The sequence below is a fragment of the Tyto alba genome, unplaced genomic scaffold, assembly GCF_018691265.1.
Source record: "Tyto alba isolate M040663 unplaced genomic scaffold, T.alba_DEE_v4.0 Super-Scaffold_30, whole genome shotgun sequence".
NCBI classification, from domain to species: domain Eukaryota; kingdom Metazoa; phylum Chordata; class Aves; order Strigiformes; family Tytonidae; genus Tyto; species Tyto alba.
In genome coordinates, this window is record NW_024881305.1 from 2,416,404 (window position 1) to 2,440,054 (window position 23,651).

General features: G+C 50.5%; 2 protein-coding genes across 5 annotated transcripts in view; one reads left to right on the top strand and one right to left on the bottom strand.

Moving 5' to 3' along the window:
- Positions 1–1,989: 1,989 nt before the first annotated feature.
- ETV7 (ETS variant transcription factor 7) lies at positions 1,990–17,707 on the bottom strand. Of its 3 annotated transcripts, XM_032988926.2 has the most exons (8): positions 17,529–17,707; positions 15,460–15,577; positions 15,011–15,175; positions 14,623–14,730; positions 13,507–13,698; positions 13,069–13,211; positions 12,615–12,715; positions 11,141–11,970 (listed from the first exon to the last, which is right to left on the bottom strand). In XM_032988926.2, exons 1-8 carry the CDS (start codon positions 17,532–17,534, stop codon positions 11,859–11,861), a joined length of 945 nt encoding a protein of 314 aa, XP_032844817.1. In that variant the 5' UTR covers positions 17,535–17,707; the 3' UTR covers positions 11,141–11,858. The 3 variants fall into 3 exon arrangements, with proteins under 3 accessions (XP_042656199.1, XP_042656198.1, XP_032844817.1); XM_042800265.1 differs by lacking the exons at positions 11,141–11,970; positions 12,615–12,715; positions 13,069–13,211; ... (2 more) ...; positions 15,460–15,577; positions 17,529–17,707 and adding exons at positions 1,990–2,423; positions 2,818–3,081; positions 3,361–3,422; positions 3,808–3,942; positions 4,621–5,342 and having other exon boundaries at positions 13,507–13,524; XM_042800264.1 differs by lacking the exons at positions 11,141–11,970; positions 12,615–12,715; positions 13,069–13,211; ... (2 more) ...; positions 15,460–15,577; positions 17,529–17,707 and adding exons at positions 1,990–2,426; positions 2,818–3,081; positions 3,361–3,422; positions 3,808–3,942; positions 4,621–5,342 and having other exon boundaries at positions 13,507–13,524.
- Positions 17,708–18,188: 481 nt separating this feature from the next.
- KCTD20 (potassium channel tetramerization domain containing 20) overlaps positions 18,189–23,651 on the top strand; it is a 30,225-nt gene continuing 24,762 nt past the window's right edge. The window contains exons 1-2 of one of the 2 annotated variants that reach the window (XM_032988934.2): positions 18,260–18,284; positions 21,456–21,528. The gene's annotated coding sequence lies outside the window, so the exon portion shown is untranslated. Of the gene's footprint in view, positions 18,285–21,455; positions 21,529–23,651 lie in introns of both variants that reach the window. The other variant, XM_032988933.2, reaches the window with a different exon arrangement.

Below are 23,651 nucleotides of genomic sequence, written 5' to 3' on the forward strand. Positions count from 1 at the left end.
CTCACACCGAGCACCGGGCGGGCAGGGGGCTGTGCAGGGAGCAGGGCTGCTCTTTACCCGGGCAGGATCGGTGCCCAGATGGCCAGTGCCCACGATCCCAGGGATTTTCAGGCAAGGCGATTGCTTTAGCTGTTTGAAGCCACAGCGAGGCACTGAGGGAAGGATGAAGGTAATACCGAGAGTTGGAAACTGTTCAAAACCTTGGGCCTAATAACTTCCCTTTCTTTAATACCTTCTTAAGGTCTTCAGTGGCTACAGGCAATCAGGGTCTCAATTTTATAACCAAGAGATTAGACCAAGATGTTGGAGTCACTCACAAGGAGGGACCTGGGCTCCGAGAGCCGCCAGCCCTGGGGTGCTGCACTGCCGGCAGCCGTGGCTGCTCCCACCCTCATCCCACCGCGCCGGGTGGGAGCAGCGTCCCTGCTTTGGGCCGGGTTGTTTGGGACCAGGAGCAAAAGGCTGTGCAGGTTTTTCTCCTTGTTTCCCCAGCACCTCTGCCTCAATGGATGCGGAAAGGTCCAGCAACAACAGAAGGAGGGTATTTCATTCAGCTGTGATATCAAGGAAAGCAAAGGAGAAGGGAATGGGAGGGATGAGTTGCTTTTCTCACCCGTGTTCTGCCTGGCAGGAGCATCCCACGTGCCGAGGGAGGATGATGTCCTCTGGGAAGTCAGCAAGGAGACTAAACCCCTTTTCTGCTCCATGCAAATCCCAGCCCACACCTGGCACCCCATGAGCTCAGATGCAAAACAAAAGGGCACCACATGATCCTCCCACTGGGTCACCAACACGTCCCCAACACCAGCTTGCCCTGCCCCAGTCACAGCCCCAGCACAGTCCCCTGGGCTCCGGGCAGGGGACAGGAATGTCGTCACAGTTTGCAAACAGGCGAGAGCAGTTTTGGTTTCTCCTGCAGTAAAAGTCTCCCAGCTTGGTTCCCGGCCAAAAGGAAACACGGTGCTGGCGCTGTGATTGTCGCTGGCGTTGCCGGGCAGGACACAGGGGTTGGAATTGATGTTTTTCAGAGACCTAATTACCCTGGGCTAAATTAGACGGATCCTCTGCAAGGTAACCTCCCTCCTTAGGGCTTTTTGGCAGCTGGTGAGTCAACCCTCTGAGGCTCTATCAAACGTTTCCTTAAAGGCTTTGCAAACAGGTGGATGTTGATCTGCATGGACAAGGGCTGCTTCCTTCCTACAAGGGCTCTGCTTCCTCATTTTGTTTTACTTAGGGTTTTAAAAGGACTGAAACGATCAGATCCTCCAGGAGAGGCCGTGTTGGGCAGACACAGGCTGTCACTGGTGGCCCGTGGGGGACTGTCACCCCATGCATGACACAGACCCAGACCCACAGGTTGGTTTGCCACCATCGTCACCTTCAGCCCACTAGATCCTCCCACCTCTTGCACACTGCAAACCCCAAAATTTTGTTCCCTTCACCCCAGGCTGGATCCGACCCTGCCAACGAGATGCTGCTGCTGGTGCCACCACACTGAGTGCCAGCGGTCCCCCCAGCCCCAGGCTGCCTTAATCCACGGCCCTGCTTAGTGGTCTGGGCAAAGATTAGCTGGGAACATTCCCAGCACTTAGGGTTTAATCGCTTTTACATTTCACATCTTCTCAGACCTTGTAGGTAAGACCCCAGCAGCTGTAAATCCCCTTGGCTCTGGAGGGAGCGACAGCAAGGGCAGCTCCTGTGCCACTCGGGAACAAGCTTTGCCTGGTTCTTGGTGTCGGATCAAGCTGCTTTGGCTAATAAATCTCCTTCTGCTGGAAATGGAATGGCTATAAATAGTAAAAAATGTCAGGACTGCACCATGTATCTGCTGTAAGACTCCCTATGTGGCACTTTGCATTTAGCTTGAAAGGAGCAGCCCACAACAGCTGTAGCAAAGCAAACATTCCATGTATAACGGCCATACACATCACCCATTAGACAAGCCTGGCTGTCATTTAGGGATCAATTTATTTGAGTTTTAGGGTTTTTTTCATGAACTAGGCGCTTGGCTGGCAGCAGAAGCTACAAAAATTATGTTGCACATTCACAGATACATATAGAAAAGCAGGAAAATAAATAGACATACACGAACACAAAGGAACCTTGAGGTTCAACTCATGCACTTGGTGAGAACTAAAATGCAAATACAGGGTCAAATTTGGGCATTGTTTGATTTACAGACTCTTTGCCCCCAGCCAGTTGGGTTTTAAGCATTTCATGCTGCTGTGGCTATCACTGGGATTTTCCTTAGCCGATTTTAAACCCACAGATCAGAAAATCACCCCACATCCAGGTCACCATCAAGGACTTTCCTCCCCCATCAGTAACTCTTCATCCTCGGGTTCCTGGGCACCACAGGTCCTTCGGAGCAGCCGATGTCAGTCTGGGCTCTCACAGTTGTCTGTGCTGAACTTTCCTCTGTCCTGCTGAGATGGAAGGAAACATTTGTGAGGTCCCTTCCCAAACTGAGCTGGTGCTACCAGTCTTCTAGGTGGATTTAGGAGGAAATTCTACCCAAGAAAGTTGCAGTTACACCAGGTTGCAGCAGTGCTGTGCTCTGCAGGGCACGGCCCGGCTGACGAGATGCAGCAGGCAGGGAGCAAAGCAAGTTCTGCTCCTTGTGTGTGCAAGAAGCTCATGTTGGAGGAAGGCAAAGGCAGGTCAAACAGCACAGGGCAAGATCCAGCACCTGGTCACCCCCTCAGTATAAGCCAGCATGACTGTTACCCACCCAGGCCTGTTGGTCACCTTAAAATTATACCAATTGCCCTAACTTGCTGCTGGAAGCTCAGCCCCAGGCTCAGCCCTCCTCCCTACCTGGAGAATTTTGCTGTAGGACAAGGGTGCAAACGAATCTTCCAGGTAGCGGGTGCCGAAGCCCATGACCCTGTTCACTGCCTGGTTGCAGATGCCTGCCACCTTGGCGGTGAGGTGCACTGCGAAGGCAAACTGGATCTCTTGGGGGCTGGCGTCGGGTCTGCTGGCCGTCATTTCCTTGTGGACGTAGGCATCGGCCAAGTTCTTGAAGGAGCTGTAGGACATGTCTCTGAAGAACATCCGTAGCCGCGCGTCTTCCTTCACCTGGTTAAGAAGCAAGTGAATACGCACGTTACGAGTGAATAACTCAGTGTGTCATCCTTGTGTTGATGCCTTCAGTCCACGCTAGGATTGCAGCTGAGAGAGGACAGATAGACAGACATGATCACACCCAGTCGGGGAATTAAAAGATGACATTTCCTTGATTTTACTGAGAATTCCCCTGCAGCAGGGAAATCGATGGTGTTGCTGTATTTTAGAGCAGTACAGAGCTTGGCCCAAAATCCCTTGACCGCATCCAGCTGGCCACAGATCTCCTCTCACCTGCCTGTCCAGCTCATCTCCTGCACTCTGGAGCAAGGCGACGATTCTCCTGATGGCTTCATCTGCAGAGAGAGATCCCACATTATCTCCAGCCCTTTCCCCAAGCCTCACACCCAGATGCTCTGTTTAGTCCCCAGGAAAAATTCCCTGAGCAATGTTTATCCACCTCCATCCCTCCAAAACCCATTTCAGCCTGTTGTCAAGTGCCTTGTTATCCTCAGCCAGCAAAACCACCCTCCTGCCTTTGAATTTCCCTCCCCAAAAATCAAGCCCTGGTGCTGAAAATCTCCCACAAGGTCTTTATATGACTGTTCAGGTCATGTAAGCTCCTGGGTCAGGATTGAAGCAGAGTTTGGGGCCTGTGCAGGCTCTGCATGGGGACAAGTCTTGCACACGTATGTTTTCTATACGTGCCAGCGATGAAGCACTTGCAAGGGCAACACTCACCGACCCCCCCAGCGCTGGGCGGCCGCGGTGGCTCCCCGGATCCACGTGCTCTGCTCCCCTGGCTCTCACTGCCCTGCACGATCAGCCCGATCTCTTCCGAGACTTGTGCGTAGTAACCATCGGGCTGCTCCACCTCTGCTGGAAGAAAAACATGTATTCAGAAGTGAGGATTATTTTTTCTGTTGGCCACTTGATTGAAAAGAAAAGCAGCCACAGCGGTGAATGCATCCATGTGGTGCTTGTGCCCGCCCTGGATTAGTGCATTCCGCCGGTGAAGAATGAGGCCGCGTGCTCTGAACCATAATCGAGCAGCTGTGACTTGCCCCAAATCTACTGAAGCTTTGCATAAATCCCCACGCCAGTTTTTTGGCAGGGGAAGGGATGGGGCATGGACTGGGGTGTCCCACAGGCTCTGCCTGCCATGCCACAGCGACCAGCTGCCTGCAGCAAATCGAAAGCAGCTTAACATTGGCCCTAGAGTGGTTCAAGACTTAATCTCAGGTCTCAAATGCAGGTTTAAACTAAACCACCATATCCCTCATTTGCCAGAGGGGGAAAACCTGTGCCTGGATGGTGCTTGTGGTAACTTGCTGCACTCAAGTTAAAAATGTGTGCTCAAAGAATAGACAGATTGACCCTTTCCTGGGGCAACAGGTTGAGATCAGAGTCCCCAAAACCTATCCAAGACCCCAGAAAGGAACAGGAAGATGATGCTTAGGGTAGGAACCAGCACTAAGCATCATTGCTTTCCCCAGAGAAGCCCAACGGAGGTCCCCTTGGCCGTAGGGGTGGGTTAGGGGTGGGGGGTCCCACCTGGTTTGGCCGGTGCCTGGATGTGCTGCAGCGGGAGGCAGCTGGGTCGCTTGGCCCTCGCCCCGGCTGCCGCCTCTCCCCGCTCCTCCTCCACATGCTTCTTGAAGGAGAAAACCCTCTTGAGGCCGGGTCTCCTCTTCGGGGCTCTGCCCAGCGGTGGGGACGTACTCAAGTCCGCTCCGTGTCTTTTAGCCCCCTCTGGTTTGGAGCTGTGAGGAGATTTGGCATCTTTTTCTTTTGCTTTTTGCCCTGCATTTTCCTTCTGCTCCTCAGGGCTCTTCTTGAAGAGGAAATTTAGGAAACTTTTGAACCAGGTGCGTTCAGTTTTGCCCTGGGAAGAGTTTTTTGTGCTTTTTCTCTTGGTCTCTGGCTCCTCTTTAGAGACCTCCCTGGGAGCTTTGCTCTCATCATCCAGAGCCTCGTCCAGGTCCTGTGGTTTGGGCCCCTCTTCCTGGTCCTTCTTGGGGCCAAGTCTGGCACATGAATACTTGCTGAAGTCACTTTTAGACCGTTGCAGCCCATCTGCCTTCCTCCCTTGCCTTCTGGCTCCCTCCTGAAGCATCTTCTTGGCCACCACTGAGTTTTCGCAGCAGCTCAGTGAGCGCCTGACATAGATCTCCAGCACTTTCTTGGCCCCTTGCCTGTCCAGTGAAAGAATCTTGCCCGACGGCTGCCTCCCCGCGTCCCACTGAGGCTTCTCCGCAGCCAGAGCCCGCATATTGCTGCAAAGAAAAACAACATTTTCAGCCTGATTTTTGCTTTCCCCAGGATGCTGTGCAGTCAGGTTGAGAATGATGGAAATCAGCCCCATTTTGGCAGCAAAGGTGCTTTGGGCGTCCGAGACTATTTATGTTCCCAGTAAATGATCAACCTCTTTTATAGTTGTTATCTGAGTGCTCGTTATGCAGACTGCACACGCGAGGTTTTATGATGGACTATCGACACCACTGATAAAGGAAGCGAAACTGCGGGAGGGGGGAGCCAAGCTGGACACGTCTCAGAGGGAGAGCCAGGTTGTCATCCAGAGGGTTTAATCCAGCGATAGTATCATCCAGATACTGTGGTGCTGTATCTTCCTATTGCAACGTGTTCCCATACTACGATGAAAATCTATATGCCAGGAGCACCATCTCCCCCGATGAACTGCAAAGCCCAGATATTTTAGTGTCTCCCCTTAAAGTATTGGCTGCTAAAAAAAAAAAAAACAACCAAGCAACCAAACATTCCCCAGCAAGGCTGGGTGCTTCCAGCCCTTGGAGAGGCCAAGGGCAATGTGGGATCTTGCAAATATCCTCAGTTGCTGCCAATATTGGCCGAGCACTTTGCGATGACGCAGCCCCTCTGTGAGCTCTCACCAGCACAGGGCTGTGAACGGAGCTCAGAGCACCCAGCCTCTGCCTTTCCTACCGCCCTTTTTCTCTACGTTTACAAGCAAAATTAAACAGAAGATGCTGCTATTGAAAAACCAGAGAACTGTGGCTGTGCCTCGTGCTGGCTCTCCTTCCAAAATCAATTTCACCCTTCAGAGAACCAGATCCAAACCTTTCTCCACCACTGAACAGCACACGGGAAGCCAACACCAGAATCCGGCGCGCTCGGCTGTACAAACCACCCTGGAGCTGGGCATCAGTCTCCACGCAGTCTGGATGAGGCTCATCACAACCCGCAAGCACACCCACCCACCCCAACCCGGCCCTTTTTTGGATCAAGAAGGCAAGTTTCCTTCATCCAAAGCCACCCAACCATCTGATAGTAAACCATTCAACTCGATTTAATCACAGCAAAGCAACAACCCTCATCGTACTTTGATTGATTCCAGTACGTTGGCCACATCCTTCTTTATTTGCTCTTTTGGTATTTACCTTTCCATCAGTATTTCTGCCCTTCTGGATGTCTGTCAAGACAAGCTCCTCAGCCACGGGCACTAAGGGTTGTCAAGCTCCCCTGGGAAGTGCCTTTTTTATACCTGAGACCAGCAGCTGACTAAGTCCTATTTTTAGCAGCCACTCAGGTAGGAGAGTGGCCAATGCTTCCTCCTGGGATCCCCGCTATCACCTCCCTCGTGGCGGAAAACCATCAGGCGTGAGTTTCGCTGGAGGAGAAAGCAATTTCCTTATGACAAATAGCAGCAAAACAGCATAAAAATCACCTGTCACCTGGTGTAAGTGCTGGCCTTTGAAACCAGCTATCTAAGCCAGCTGTTTAGCATTTGGTTTTGGTTTGTGTTTTTTTTCTAATGGGTGTGATGCCATTCATGGGCTTTTCAGGGTTGTTTTTGTAAGGAGAAGTCATAACTTCGACAGATAAATGGAATTTCAGTGCAGCAAGGAGACTGCCCTGCTCACATCCCAGGACAGTGGGCGCTGGGGGCTGTTGTGGGACCGCAGACACTCTGGGGCACGGTGCTATCGGGTTGTTGCCTAACACCAAGCATGGCTGGGCTGCAGCATCTTGGAAACCCACCCTGGGGTCCATCAGACAGCTCGTGCACCCACCCTAAAACATGAACCAGCACCAGCTTCATGACCCAAATCCTTTGCACCCACATGGCTCCCACTCAGCCTTGCCCAGGGGCAGAGCATCTCCCAGGGCAAAACCAACGAGGCAGATCTGCACATCTCAACATCTACAATCTGCCCCTTGGGCCAAACAAATCTTATGCTTTTCTTACACCAAAGATCCATTTGGCCCCACAAGCCACCCCCTTGCACCCCTGTGCCTGTTGCACCCTCCCACGGGCTGCTGCCCACCATCTTCATTGCTATTTTGCCATCTGATGGCAATATTTTGCACTGCACCTTGCAGGGACGGTGCTGGATGTGGATGCATTTGCCGGGCAGCGGCTGCCGGCACGCCGGCTTTGGAAAACCCCTCGGCAAGATTTCCACCTGAGCAGTGCTGCATTTTCCCCAGTTTTCAGCTGGGATGATGTGCTGCCCAAGTCCTTCCCACATAGAAATGGTCTTCTCCTGTTAATGAGTTCAGCTTGCAACTGAAACAACCCAGGATTATTTTCTTTCTGTTTGTACAAACTTTCTGTGTCATAATTTCCTATAATTGGGGGAGATCCTGTCCCTTTCCCTCCGTTTCTCCTGAGCCTACACCAGTGAATCAGAGTCTGGTATGGATTAGGAATTACCTGGCTTTGTTTTTCAGCATGCCAATCCACTTCTGATAAATAATTAATCCATCCGTGAGGAGCTCCGTGCTGCTAACTCACATATGACCATTTCCTTTCATAAGCAGTCGATTCCCGTGGGTGAGAAGTTTCACGAGCAGTTTTGCTGGTTTTTTTTTCATCTACAACATCCATAAAACAAAAAGCCACATCCACTCTGGCAATGGGGTACAATCTGGCCATTTCCAGTTTGGAGATCTTGCTACAAGAGATCATACAATCCTGAGTCCAAACACTGTCCCTGCTCACAGAGGACTTTTCATGATTAAACTGGGAATCAGTGTTGACTTACAGCCTCTTGCAGGCTTTTCCTCTTTGTAGTAGTAGCATTTCTGGACACAGCCTGAAGATGGGATATCCAAAGTGACTCCAGGAAAAATCTTGACCTGAATTATGATTCTGGATCCAGACCTTCATCCTAGTTCAGTTCCCTTCTGGGATTTGGGATGTGTTCAAACCTAATGGGAGAAAGGCATAACAAAAAGATGTTTGTGAGAGATCCAAGACAAACCAAAAGCTCTGTACCAGAGTTGGGGGAAGAAATCTGGATCCAAATTTGCCCTCTTTTCCCATCAATACTGGGAGAGAATGAGGAAGCTGCCTGGAAATGTGGTCATGTGGAGAGAGCACACAATGCAGAGGTTGGTATCTTCAGTCCAGTGACGTTGGAGGGAAAGGCAGAACTAAAAGCATGGGTGCACAGCAGGAGATAACTGGCTTATTTACAGGAACTTGCTTCAGAAGATGGAAAGAAACAAGGGAGAAGTATTCCCCGCAGAGAGCTGTGGGGTGCGGAGGGTTACAATGCACTTGGGAGAAGGCAGGAGCCAAGTCACCCACATTTTTGGGGAACAAGACAAGACACAGGCTGGGGTTGGACATCAGGAAAAACCTTCTCTGCAGGAGGGTGGGACAACCTCAGATGGATGTCTGGAGGGGTTGGGGATCACCATCTTTGGAGGTCTTCAGGATTTGGCTAGTGAAAACCACAACCAACCTGACTGCGTGTTGGAGGCAGTTGTGCTTTAAGTGGACCAGAAACGTCCCTCCAAGCCAACACCAGCCACCTGGGCACAAAAATATCTGCAGTTTCAGATCCGAACCACGACAGGGGTGTTGAGGGCAGCCACTGCTCCCCGCACCAGCCATGGTTCGGACAGACAGCACAGCCAACACGTGGCCTTGGTGGAAACCTCTCAGCCCGGTTGTGCAGTCCCTCTCATCCCAGAGGGTGGTGGGCACCAGCCCCCCAAAGCAAATCCTCTTTTCCACCAGGCCTGGGGCTGAATTTAGCCACTTCCCTCAGCAGATGAGCAGTGTGAGACAGCCGTGGGCGTGCAGAGGCATTTGCATTGGCTGCTGTGCAACACCCTGCCCCAACCAGCACCAGACCTGGGGCTGCTGGAGCATGGACAATGACCTCCAGGGAACAAAGCATCCACAAACCCTCAGGAGAGCCCGCGTGGGGCACCTGCCTGTGTGCCACCGCTCCTGGACTTCAGCCATGGCGAAAGTCACCAACTGCTGTGTGTTCTTCCTCCCCCCACGCCCACAGCAAACACCCCGGCACAAGCGGCGGTTATTCGGCTGTTTACCGAAAGGGATGGGTCCCCGCTGCAGGAAAGCAGCAGGTTTACAGCTTTCCCGCCTCTGTTTGCTGCAGGAAAAAAGAAAGAGGCACATCGCCCCGGGAAGGACACGAGGGCTTCCTGGGAGCATGGAAAGAGCTTGTCATTGCAGCCCATCCTCAAGAAAGCGCCCTTTGATTTTCACCCTCCAAGATCCTCCGGAGCCGCAGCGGCATGGCCCAAGGAGGGTTGAGTGCTTTTGGCAGCTTCCCAAGCAGGAGAGGAAACCCCCGTCCAAGTCCAGTGAGAACCTTAGTCATCACAGGAAAAAAAGGTGACATGAGGGCATCTCGCGTGCTCCCTGCGAGCACGGCACAAGCAGCGGGGTCACCGACTGTCACCTGCTCCAACAAAACAAACCACGCGGGCTGGAGAAGTGATGGGATGCTTAGGAATCATCAGGGCTGTTTCCATGGCAGGAGAGTGACGGAGGGATGTCTTGTTAGGAGAAGGTCAGAAAAAATGCACCATAGGTGTGAATCCCAAAACAGATGCATGGCCAAGACGGGACAGTTGCCAAGGAAGGAGGTCTGCTTTCCTACCAAAGCAGTCCCTCAGGGCTGGGCAGGACTTACACTGACTCTCTGCTGGGTTTCACCCCAGGAAAGATTTGACTTTGGTCTTCTCTGGGACAAAGAGCACCCTTTGTGGAAAGAAGGATGAGGTCCAGGTGCTTTGCTGCACCTTCCTGGTATGGTGCATCTCCAGGCTGCAGCTTGACTGGGTGCTCGGTCACCTCCAGCCCCCTCTCCTAGCAGATTTTCACCTCCCTTCCTAGCTAGGACCTCCCAAAGGCTGTGACTTCATGCTCATTTCCTTCTCCTCCATCACTTGACTTGTCAAGCACTTGCATTTTGCCAACAGGCTGGTGATATTTTCTGGAAGTGAAACTTCTCAGCCAGCATTTCTGGAGATATGTTGTACTGTTGACATTTTGCCTACCAGCCACCATGTGTTCCACCACTGCTGGCTACAGCCCACCAGTATCTCCAGGCTCCAGTTAATGGGTAGAAAGTAGTTTTGGAAGAGCAAGACTAGTTACAACAAAAGGGACTGTAGTTTCAGGTTGGAAACCACTAGTTTTGGTGGAAACCTGTCACCAACCCTTGCCAAAGTTTTTTCACAAGACTGACAGTTCCCAGACCCATTTGCAGCATCGCTGCCCCAAAAGCAGTGCTGATGAAGATCTGAGATGGCAGCTTGGGCTTGGGAAAGGATCCATAGCAAAGAAAGGAGGCAGCAGGATAATTTCTGCAGTGGTGCAAAACTAAGGTTGGAAGAAACTCATCTTTTCCTATCAGCCATGAAACATGATGCTGTTTCACGACCTGTATCTGTGCTTGTCCACTTAGCTACAAAAGACTGTGTGTTTGCATAATGTTTGCCCATCAGCTGCTGAGCATCTCGGACCAGAGCACTCGATTTAGGGGCTGCCGAGCTTGGGGACAAGATCTGGATGCTCACAGTAGCTGGGTTTTAAATGAGAAAGGCTTGGATTTCCCAGTTTCAGACCTTCAACCAGTGAGAAGTGAGATTTTCAACCTTACACACTTGTGGGATTTTATTTCCTCAATGAAAAGCAATTTGAAAATGTTAGTGGATATTTTCAGAGTTAAAAAAAACACAGACACATTGTTCCTTCTGGGTCACCAACAGTGCCTGGGGTTGCAGATATTCCTGCTTTGGACTCAAAGCAAATAACCACATATCCAACGACGAGTGTGGTCCTATTCATTGCTGGCTTCGTTTCTTTTCACATTATTTAGTCAGCTAATTACAAAAAGCATTACATGGAGGGAAAGGAGTTAAAATGAGACCCAGCTTAGGGCATCCATGCAGCCTGGAGCTCCAGCCAGGCCTGATCCAGGCAGATATTTCATCACACTCCCGCTCTTAAGCACAGGAGCAACCCCCCAGCAAACAGTGAGATTACAGCATACAGCATATCTGCAATCAATATAAGTCTGTTCTCAGATCGGGGAAATGGCTCAGATTCAGAGCAGCGTGTTCATGTTTAGGGCCACACTGCCAAAGCACTTTGGTAGATGCTTGACCTGGAGCATGTGCTCTGGTGCCCTGCGCTCAGCACCTCTCACTGGAAGAGCAGAGCAGCCTTCACCAGCAAGTTTGAGCCTTAAAGACAAGCATCGAAATTTACAGAGCCAAAATATCACATTTGCTCCCTGAGGACAGAAGAGAAGCAAGCAGAAGACCATCCCACATGTTCAACCTGCACTTTTGGGGCCAGGGGACAGTTTCTGGGTATGTTTTGCTAGTGAAGCCCCAGAGATGTCACAGCTTTGGCCTAAGGGCAGGTTTTGAAATCCAGAACCAGCTCTGTGGCCTTCTGTCCAGGAGATGCAAGAGATGGCAGCACCTCCCAGCAGAGCACAAGTCTGCAATGCACTGCAAGTGCCACCTTCAGAAACGTCCTATGGTGAAACCTCCAGTGGGTCTTCTTTCAAGTCTTCATGGTCCTCGTTCTCCAGCTGCTCCAGTTTGCTGGATTTCTCATGGATGATCTCCCCAGGAGTCTTCAAAAACCTGCAATACATTTTTAAATTTTAAGGGCATGTCCAAACCCAGGCTGCAAATGCTGGAGCCTTTGCCCTCATCAGCTGAGCTCTGGAGCTCGACAGAGGGTATCTGCCATCCCTGGGATTTGCTGAGGATCCCAGCTCTTTCTTTGAACCCAGGATCACCAAGTCAGGGGAGACAAAGCTCAGCACTCATCAGCCCAGAGCTGGCATTTTAAGCCCAAGCTAGTCCCAGCGAAGCAGCCAGCACAGAAAACAGGAGACTCCTGACTTATTTCCACACCTTCCTCTGTCTGGAGGCGGACTTCAGACCTGGTGTCACTGGGGAACAGGAGGGACCTGTCAAGACTGGGTGGGCTCGGGGGCATTTCGTCGGGCTGGCTCCCATGTAGAAGAGTGGGTGGGTGCTGGCCCTGGGGCAGGTTGCTGGCCCGCAGCCCTGGAAGGTGCATCAGATGGGACCTGGAGCCCCAGCAGCCCAGCTCCCGGCTTGCACAGGACAGATCCTGGACACAAACCCACCAAGGCGTTGCATTTTCAGAGGAGGATCTTGCTGAACAAAGCAGCTGCCAACATCTGGGGCCTACCAGCTTCCCATGCCCCATCTGCACTGTCCCAGGCAGCTCGTTTCTCTGATCTGCTTCACCTCACCTAAACAACAGCTTCTGCCCTGGCTCCTTTTTGATGATGTTGAGTTTGTAGTAATGTCTGAGCGCTCGTGACATCTTCTCATATGTCATGTTCATCCGGTTCTGGAAGGAGAATATGATTGGGGGTGTGAGTAAAAGCAAGCACCAAGACCTGGTTTAGGTCTGTCTGCAGCAGGACCACACGCAGGACATTTGAGGTTGTTCTTCAGCATTGCAGGCTGCAGTGTGGGTCTCTAACCCAGACTCACTTCTGGGTCCACAGCCATCATGGTTTTCTTTCCAGGGGATGAGAAAGCCTCCCTCTTTAATCACCAGGAGACTGGGCATCTCTCAGTAGCTCTGTGCCCAATCCGTCTCACCTTTCCCAGTCCCTGTGCCATCAGCTCTGGGAAACAGGTCATAAAGGCAACGTACAGAAGCCCAGGAATGAGAAATTTGTTCTCAGCTGCATTTACCTTGTGGTTCCCCCAGAGCTGGGCAAGTCCATTTGGGTTAACGACCCGGAAGACCTTGGTTTCCTTGTCTTCCCACTTGATGTAAGGCTCATAGCGGCTGTCAGAGAGGAGCTGGTACACGTAATCCCACAGCAACCTGCAGTCTGAGCATTGGTGGAGAATAAATAGTCACAGAGCTCCCACTACAGCACCTATGCCCCAGTGAGGGTCAATCAGCAACAGGATTGCGTGTTAGCAATGATAATAAATATAAGAAGAGCCCACAGCTCATGCACAGAACTTTTATTGCTAAATCTCAAAACATTAGCAAGAACTACAGTTTTTCAGGTGGGGAAACTGACACTGATGCATGGAATAAATGGAAGGGAGACAGATGGGCAGGCAGGGCAAAGCACAACTACATTTTCCCAAGGGACCAGGCTATAAATTCATATTCACCTGCAATTTTCCCATCCACTGGGGCTGGCAGGGTTGTAGGAAAAGAGCAGATGGCACCTACTCTGCAACTGCCCTCTGAGCTGTGATGGGAGAGGTTCAGTGGCTCTGCATGGCTGCGGAACACAGGCTGCTCTGCACAACCCAGGCAGGAAGAAAAAGCAGCTGGAGCAGCCTCAGTGCTACAGTCTGTACCTGGAAAAAAAAAAAAAAGAAAAAAAAAACAACACACAAAAAAAATCCAAAGCCTGGGGTGTATTATGGCAACTCCCAGGAGATCTTCCAAAGCCCTGAAGCAGGTGGGGAGGGACAGCCCAGGTTGGTGATGAGCCCAGTACTGGCCCAGCCAGAAGAGTCAGATGCTGAGGAAAGCCTGGAACTTTCCTGAGGCAGGAGCAGCAAAAAGTCTAGGAGGGTTAGAGGAGATGCCAAGTATGGCGAGGATCAGATATGGAAGAAAAGCTAGAATAGAAGAATGCACCAGAGTACAAGCACTCCCTTGTAAATTGTTGTGAAGGCTTAAGATGTTCATCACCCTACACCTGAGCCAGCAGAAGCACTCAGGAAAACATTCCCAAGTCCCCTTCAACACAAAGCCAGCCACTGATACCAACCTATTTCCACCCTAACTCCTATCAGAGCTCCCCAAGGGCACTAATAAGCTTCATTGGCCCTGACCAGCCTCTCCTGGGGCCTCTCCCCATTCCACTCATTGGCCCAGAAGCTCTAATTAAGCTCAGTCCTGGCCCCTTGGTCCTTTTCTAGCTATGCTGCAGGAGGGCCAGTCTCCAGCCATGGCTGTGCCTCTGCCTGGTTATCCTCCCTGATCTCAATCTGCAGACACACTTCCCAGTGTGGCCATAGCCTCACCTGGTCACCACGGACCCACCTGGTGCTCTCTAGGCCTGATTCTGACCAAGGCCTGCTTCATCACTACAAGCTTCCTCGATGACATGGACTTGGCTGGGTCTGGCTGCCATCTCCAGGGCTGTCCCGCTTGCCTTGCTCAGGTAGCGTGGGATGGGTTCAGCTGGCTGAGCTTCAAACCCCAGATGCATGCAACCCACTGTAGCCAAGGGCTGGCTCTGCTTGATGGAGAGCTGCCATTCTCCATCATACCTTCCTCTGTGCTCCTGGCTTCCCTGAAGGGCGAGTTCAGCAAAGGGCTGCACACCAGAGCTCTTCTTTCAGTCTTAATGTACTTGAGTATTTCATATAACACATCACCTGCAGGGAAGGAAAGCCTGCTCAGATGACTTTGTATTATAGTCTCTCAGGTGATGTTGTTGCTTAGATTTCTGTGCTACAGAGTAAAAGGTTATTCCCCATCCCAAAGCGTTCGCAGCCCAGATGGATTAAAGGAAGGAAGGGGATTGTCCTTGTCTCCAGCACCCAACTGGCCAGAGCTAAAGCCTGGTCTGCCGGGACCCATCCAGCCCCTCTCAGCAGACCACAGCTTGTGCTGTACTTGGATGGTCCTCAGAAACACCCCTGCGCTTGGTCTAACCTGAGCTCGGAGCTCGGTATCTGAAGTCATCCTTGGTGAGGATGCACAGGGCTTTGCCGTTCATTTCAAACTTGCTTTCATCAGTTTGCCGAAGGGAATACTCTTTCTCAGCCCATCTTAGCCAGTGGATCACGTCGTCCTTGCTCCACAGTGAGGGCTGGATTCCTGAAACCAGGAGCAGCCTCTGAAACAACTCGGTCTCCATCTCCAAAACAGCTGAGGGGCAGGGTGGGATACTAGTCTCCTCCATCACCAAACTTTCCCTCTATATTAAGCACTCATAGGTCAAAAATGCCTCAAAGAGAGAAAATTAACTCTGACAACCAGTCCATCTTGTCCCCCTTGACAGCAGGAAATGGTTCCTGGCTGGGACACCACAGAACCCACCATGTCTCATCCTGTGGGAACTCCTTTCTTAAGCAGAGTTGACTTGCTCAACATCTACTCACTCAGCCTGCCTGGAAGCTTGAAGATCTCCCCCTCGCTGATGGGTGTGTGTCTGGCCTGGGATGGGGGTGGTAACAAAGCTGTGACAACGGAGCTGGAAGAGCTGACTGCCACTTTACCCTGGGGAAAAGAGATCAAACACATCAGTGGGGGGAAATTCCTGGCTCTGGTTCTGCCAGATGCTTCCACTGCAGTAAACACGGCTCAAATATTTTCTAACTCGTTTCTCATAGCAGCATGATGTTTGCAGTTCTTCCACACTGGCTCTAGGTCCTTTACCAGCCCCAGGATGAACCTCTGGTAGCCCAAGACAGCATTAGTAGCCAGAGATCCCCCTCTTTCTTTAGCAGAGGTACCTGCTCTCATCCAGGCTCTGGATGTGGGTTATCCATCCCTCCTGCCCCATGGCTGCAAGGAAGTAGAAGATGGAGCCAAGACTGGCAGAGCCTGCAGTGTCTGTGCAGGATCCCCAGATGTTCGTTGGATGCCCAGGCTTTTAGGCCAGTACTTCAATTCTTTAGTGCTGTGAAAATACAGCTGGCAATAGTGCTGACATTCTCGTCTTAAAAAGACTGTATGAAAAGATCTCTAACTTTTTCCCTAGTGATCATTTGGACAGAAGTGGAAATAGCCATCCCACAGTTTAAGGAGTTGTCCACTCATCTTGCTCGCCTGCCATTAAGTCCCAGCCCCTCAAGAATTATTTCTCCCTCTTGGTTGTTCATTAAGGACCCCCTCCAGCCCCATCGAACGGCTGAGATGGTCAGCACTGGGAGGAGAGGCAGCCCCAGTGCCTCTGCTGTGCTGGGGGTCAGCATCACCCCCAGTCTGCCTCCACGCTCCCATCCAGAGCACGTGAGCCAGAAGGGAGCTCAGATCCTCCTTTCAGCCCCATCCAGATCTTGAAATATTACTGGCAGCGAAGCAGATAATGTTCCCCTTAAAAATCTATTAATATGAATCCCAGCAATTTCTCGGCTTCATTCTCTGGAAAATTAACAATTTTGCCTACAAATAGTATTTTCCAAAGTGGTTGCCAACTCTAGGCGCTTCAATACACCCTCAGGCAGATTTTCAGAGGTGGTTAGAGCAGCCAGTGCTCCTCGACTGGGAGGGGGGGTAGGAGGTAGAGAGGAGCTGAGCCCCCACGGAAAAGCAGGGGTGAAGAAAATCAGTGTGCACTGACAGAGCAGGTGGTGGTTGGACACATTTTAAACGCAAAGCTGGTGTCCCCAAAAGCAAGAGCATGGGAGATAGGAGCAAAACACTCCATCCCTCCTGGGGAAAATGCTTATCTGGGATCCAGGGGGAGTTACAGCAGGAGAAAGGCAGCGGTTTGGTGACGGGTGAGGGGTTTTCTTCAGCAGAAGGATGAGTGTTAGCAATTTGCTTGTTAGTGGTGTAATGATTGCTGGCTGTCTCAGGGTTGCTGGTTTTAGCAAAGCAAGCAGCTGCATAATATTGTGTGAGTAAACCAGAGAAACTCCAGTATAAACTCTGCACGGGCTTAATAGCAATGCAAAGTGTCTTTCAGATTCATTCTAAGCAATAAGCTATGGGAAAAATAAAAGTGAAAGAAATTAGTAGTGTAATTTGTGTAGAACTCATATAAAAAGATATTTTAGGTTTTTTTCCCATCGATATTTACAGTAAAAACAGACCAAATGTTTTATTGTTTTTCTTGCTCTTAAGGATTTCTAGGGCATGAGAGACATTCAGAGGTTTTATTACTTCGTAGCAATTTTATGTTCTTGGGTTTTTTCCTGCTTTCACTCACATTTCTGAGACAGCATTTCCTTGCTTAAAGAAGAAATACTGTCCTTGGAGGGGTCCAAGTGGTAACATGAAAAAAAGGGGGTGAAAATGAAACCCCAGATGTGTGAGAGCAGCTTTCGGCTCAGTCCCAAATGGAGGGGGACAGGGCCCCCCGGCTGCTCCGGGTCCGAGAGCCCGTTTGGAGGTGGATGGGGGGGTCACCACCCCATCCCCTCCCCCGGGAATCAACTTCCAGTCCCTAACTGGGAGGGGGGAGGGAGAGACTGGACCGGGCTGGGGGGCAGGCGGCTCTTACCTGCATCCCCGGTGGCGGTGGGCGGCTGCGACCCGGGGCCCGGCGCTGTCCCGGGGCCCGGCTCAGGCGGGGCCCGGCTCTGCGGCTCCGGCGCGATCCTTCCGGGAAACGAAATCGAAACAAGCCGGAGCCCCGGGAGGCAGCGGAGCGGCGGGGGGGCAGCGCCTGGGGCCGGGCTGTGTCCCGTACCGTCCCCCCCCCATACAACCCCCCCCCCGTTCCGTGGCCGCCGCCTCCGCCCCGCGCGTTTGTTTGCCGGCACCGGGACAACACGGGTGGACTCTCTTCTCCCGGGGGGCGGGGGGGTCCCGTCCTACGGCGGGCTGGAGCACAGCCCTGGGGGCGGACGGACTGATGGAGGAGGGAGAGATCCCGGGACGCACCGGAACGGGGGGGGGGGGGGGAGAAGGGGAAACAGCTCAAATATCTGGGTTAGTCCTTTTTCTCCACCGGGTGCGGCAGGAGCCGCGCTGCGGGACACGTGCGCCCCGGGACACGCAGGCCACGCCCCATTCCGGTACGCCCCGCCCCGCTCCCCCGGTACGCCCCGCCTCGGTTCGGTACGCCCCGCCCACCTGTACGCCCCGCCGCACCCCCCGGCATCCCCCCGCCCCCTCCCGCTCCCTCGGCCCTCCATTGGCCAACCGGTTCCGAGCGTGGGGCCAATCGGGTAGCGGCGGGGAGGGGGCGGGGCGTAGCGTAGCGGCGGGGCCCCGCCCTCCGCCCGCCGGAGGGAGCGGCCTCGGCGGGGACGCGGTGAGTGGGGCCTCGCGGGCGGGCGGGGGCCTTGCCCCGGGCATAAGACGGGTTTGAGGGCTCTTCCCGGCCCTCTGTGGGGCTTGAGGGTGCTGGGGGGGGCCCCTTTGTGGCTCTTTATGAGTCTTGGCGGGGCTTTAAGGGCCTTCTCGGCCCTCTGTGTGCTTTGAGGGCGACCTATGGGCCTGGGGGCGGCCGTGGTGTGCTCGGAGGAAGGGCGAGCTCGGGGTTCGGGGGGGCCTTCCCCGTCCTCTGCGGGCGTTGAGGAGGATGTCTGCGGGGCCGAGGGAACGTCTGTGGGGTCACAGTGGACCCCATTGTTATGTACGGGCGTTGGGGGGTTGTGGGGGGGCTTGGGGAGGTGCGTTTGGGGCCTTTGTGTGCCCTGAGGGACCTCTGGGCCTGGGGATGCCTCCGTGTTTGCTTGGAGAGGGCGCCTTTGGGGCCTCTCCGACACTCTGTGTTTGGCAGGGGACTGGGACAGTTATCCCTTGAATTAGTGCTGCATCCCTGTACTGTGTGGGAAGCCTCAGGGCCTAGACCGTGTCCAGTGCCCTTTGGTGATGCTGCTACTGGTGACCACCACCCCCGGATCAGGAAACATCCTCCTCTGAGAGTGCTGGTTGGACCCGCTGCCCTCCTACACGTGTTGCCAGGGTTGCTGCAAACCCAAATCCTGTTGTCCTAGTAGGTTATGGCTTCCAGGCAGAACGTGCTCGCGTAAGGAAGTTGTGTCTGGGGAATCAACAGAAAGGCTCAGATCTCCCTTTTGACGTGTGTCTTTGTTTACCCCAGTGCCTGGACAGTGAGGCTGCACTGCTGACAGTCACCTGGATTTAGGGGTTATAAATACTTCTGCCCTCAGTTCATAGAAGCATTTTCAGTGATGTAAGCATCAAAACAGTGAATTATTTGGCTCAAAAACTGTGAGTTAGTCTGTAGGCAAAGCTGCAGACTGTATTCGCACATGCCTTTATTACAGGGGAGCAATTTTATTTAGGGAAACAGTCACCTTCTACTAAAATAAATACACTGATAATGTTTACAACCTCTGTGTACTTACATCACTAAAAAAATGCTCTTTTGCAAAGCAGTCTGTACAACTTATACTGGCACAATTGTCTTTTATTTTCTATAGTAACATCCACGTTAGGGGGTCTTCTGGGGTCTTCTCTTATGGATGAAAGGAAGCAGTTTACGTAGACTAATCCTGAGTGAAACCTGTGCAGAAGACTGTCCAGTTATTTCAGCTTCTCTTAAAGCAATTAAGAACAGGTTAAAAATCTGTGCTGTCATGGAAATAAGTGTATATTGAGTTAGCTAAATTGGTGTTTGTTTCAATATAGACTTATTTGCAGCACATTAAATGCTTTTTGATCTCTTTCAGTGCTATCTTTTGCTGTTAGAGTTGAAGAGGATGAGTTTTCTGTTTGATTTGGGCTTAAAAGGAGTGATCTTTCTGGTAGGAGTTCATTGCATAATTTTATTTTTTGGGAGCTTTGTGTTTTGTAGTTATTCTGTGTAAGGTTGAATGGACTTCAGTGAGCCCAGCCAAGCTGCAGGTGTCTACCTGGAAGAAGATATAGTCGAAAGGACCAAACTGGTTATTTATATACTTTTCAACAGTGGTGAGAAACAAGTTATGGCAAAGACATTCGAGCTGTTTGATGTAGATTGAATGTACCTGCAGACAGAGAAAGTGGTTGAGATTTTTGGGGGTTGTGGTTTTTTTTCTGGAAGGGTTTTGTGGCACTTCTTTGGGTGGAAGGTAAGATAGTAATTCCAGAGCCTCAAAAATAGGAACCCTCATCACTGGTCATAATTGTGCTGACAGAACTGAATCATCTAAAATCCTTCTCCAAAGTATTTCTACTCATCAGAAATGAGAAACCCTCTTACTTTAGCTGATTTGATACAAATCTGATCTTACCTCAGTCTTTCTGAGGTGCCTTCATAGCTTGGCATGTTCAGTCTTGCCTTCTCAGAATCCAAGAGGTTTCATGACTGCCAGCTCGGAGTTTTCTGTTCAAGATATTGTAACACTTTTTTGGTGTGGTGGTTCAGTCTGTCTTTACAGGTCATGAGAAGTAAGAATCATGCCTGGTTTTGTTAGTTATTGCTTTCAGCAGGAGGTTTGGGGCATGCTAGGATGTGTTTGTCAGTTGACCTCATCTTGAACTCATTCCATGTGCCCATGACAAGCAGCCAAGTGTTTAGCTCACAGTATAGCAATGTAGTCAAAAGAAGAAGAGTATAATATTGTTTATAAGTAATGCTATTAACTTCACTTTAAATATCTAAAAACCCATAAGTAGAAAATTTGTGTGTAGAGAAAGGTAAATAATACTTCACCCTTTGTAATGAATTTGCTGTAAGACTTCAGTGCTGAATAGCAATTAACAACACCTTTGTCCCCTTTTGCCAAAAGCTGTGATCATAAAAGGAATATTGGCCAAGCAGTAGGTAGTAGTGGTACTGTATTAATAATTGCATCACAAAGTTGCAGTCCTGTTATGAAAGTCACTGCATGATGACAGGCCGACTCAGCAGCCAAATAACTTGTAAAAGGAGACTTGCAGAGCTACCTGAAATAGCACGTACCTGTTCAGTCTCTCATAGTTACCTGTTCTTGCCAAAGCCGGTGTCAGAAACTCTTCCTCCTACTAGAAAGTAAAATCCTGTTTAATAAATGCAAAGTGAGCCTCCCTAAAATTTTAGCTTGGGAACAGACTCTGGAACTGCTGCATTCTGCTTAGAGATCCCAGAGGATTGTGTGGATAATGAGCTCTTTCTTTACAGGAAAAATGCTGAATCGGTGCCTGCTGATAAAGGCCACTTCAGCTGTCTAAAGGATCTCCCAATTTTTAAATTAATTGCTTAATAGCAAGTAAATTTAGAGGATCAGTTCATTACTGGGTAATTTAACCCATATCCAGACAAGCAGCATAATAAATACCGTTTCTGTGGGGAAATGTAAAAGGGTGGGAAGCCACCACCATTTTTTCTTCCACTTTATCCATAAATATCATAACCAGAGCTAATGATGAGTTCAGAAATTGCCCATTTGGTAAAATTAACATTTTCTGTAGAAGCAGTGTGATTGCAGTATCTGTTGGGGGGGGGTAAGACATGACTTGGCCAGCCTGCTGATTGGAGCCCCTCTGATTTCAGGTTTCTGATCCCAGCATCCCCATTGATTCTAACATGACAATCGGTTAGAGCTTGTGGACAATCTTTTGCCAAGGTTGGTACAATTTTGGGTCCCTGGCTTTTGGATGGTTTTGCGGTGTGAAATGTTGTCTACTGAACAGCCTCCCAGTTCTGAAAAATTCCCAAATTTGATCTTCTACCCCATAGCCCAGACTGATCCCATCTGCATTCTGAGGAGCTGAATCACCTTCCAGTGCTTGTTTCTTACCAGTGTCTGTATAGAAAACCTGGGACTCGTAATCCAGGGAGCTCGGGTGAGATGAATCCAACTCCCTGTGCTCCAGAGTGAATAGGGAGTGTTGAAGCATGCCCCGTGCAGCCCTGCTTTATTCTGAGAAAAAGCAAGGCAACCCCTCCTGCATGTGAGGGGGACCTATAGGAGAGACTCCATCCAGCCTGCAGCGTGGTGGAAGGCAGATTAGCAGCGTGAATATCAAAACCAAAACTGCAGTTTTTGGAGGTGAGAATGGCTAGTGGCTGATCTCTGCCTGACATCCTGAGTTTGCTGTCACACATTACCCAGAGAGGCTCGGGCAGCTCACAGGTAAGATGGAGCCCTGGATGTGTCTGTGCGTGGTGGGAGGAGAGGACAAGGAGAAATGGTTTTGAGGGTCAGAGGATATCCAGCTTTCCAAAGAAGGGGATTATAGCAGGAGGGCAGAGATGAGGAGCATGTCCTGTAATCTCAGGTCTAGAAGTAGCAGGGAGAATTTTTTTTTTTATCAAGACCTTGTTAGCCCGTACCCATGGAACTGGTGATTGGAATTTCTTTGCAGCAGACTAGTGACCAAATTTGGCTGGGTTGTAATGTAGCAGAACCACAAAGGCAAAGTGGGCTTTCACATGGGTGTGTTTCAGGAGTCTATTACAGGGAAATAATTACAGATGCTGTAACCAAAGTCTTGGGACTTGCCTTCTCTGTGTCTCATTTCATCAGCTTTCATGGCTGCTTCTCCTCCTGTCTCTTGTTCGAGTTCTAATTTGCAGTCATGATGTCTCCTCTGACCTGAGCACAGACTGTATGCTGGCCTGTGTATTTTTTGGCTCCACTTGTCAGAGCACAGAAGAGGGCTAGGACTTTTGAAGGGCAGCAGTTTCGTAAGTACAGGCCTGAAATTAAGAAGTAAAATCAATGGCTGTTAGTCTTGGAAGAAGCATTGAACATGGGGTGTACTTGCTGAGGTTCAATGTTCAGTAATTTCATCTGCAGTGGCTGGAATTGTTTCTTCCTTGGATTTTGCCCTCAGAACAACCGCAGATGTGTTATGTACAGCCATTAAAAGTGGTGTTAATCCTCTGATTGCTCATGAGTGTGGGAATGTTCAGTCATTGCATTGGTTTTGCTACTGAGTGCACAAATATAGTAATACCCTTTTGAACTGTAAATTGGAACAGGTCGTATGTATTCCACTGTCAGCGACTAGAGAACTAGTCAGCAATTTACTCTGATAAAAAACTGCCTGGGATCCAATACTGAAATAGCTAAAAGAAGCAAAAAAAAGGAGTGAGGGAAATTGAATAAAGATAGAGGAATGAGGCCACAGCTCTGTGTGTGTCAGGTCTGCCTGTGCAATTTGTGGACAAGTAATATGGATTAAAATTTATTAGTCATACTTTCAGTGGCAAAAACATGTATTACAAGAACTGGGAAATGAACACAACTACTCATAAAGCTCTCATAAAATAGCGCTGTGTCCCTGACCCATGTGTTGGGATGTAGTAGTTTAGTCCATTGAATCAGAGTTTTCAGAAGGAAGTGTAGAGCTTGGCAACCATAAAAGTAGCAGAACTGAACCTTGTGCCTAACGTTCATCACAACGGAGTGCTGCGAGAACATGCAAGTCCACTGGCAGCCTGCTCTTGTGACAGCAACTAGAAACAGTGTGTAATAATTAGTGATGGCTGCTACCAAGTAATGCTGGTGTATGTAAAGTTTTGGCAACATAGCTTTGAAAAACAGATTAGGCAGGCAAAAATAGGCCATATTTGGTAAAAGAAGGGTTTCCTCAATAAATATGATTTTGAGTCTGGAGAGTATAGCTGGGTCTTTTGGAGCCCAGCCCTGTGGCTCATGCTGCTGGGAAAACAGCTGGTAATGTTTCCTGAAATTAATCTGTGAGTCCATGTGGTGCCATAGGATGGCCTGTTAACGGTCTT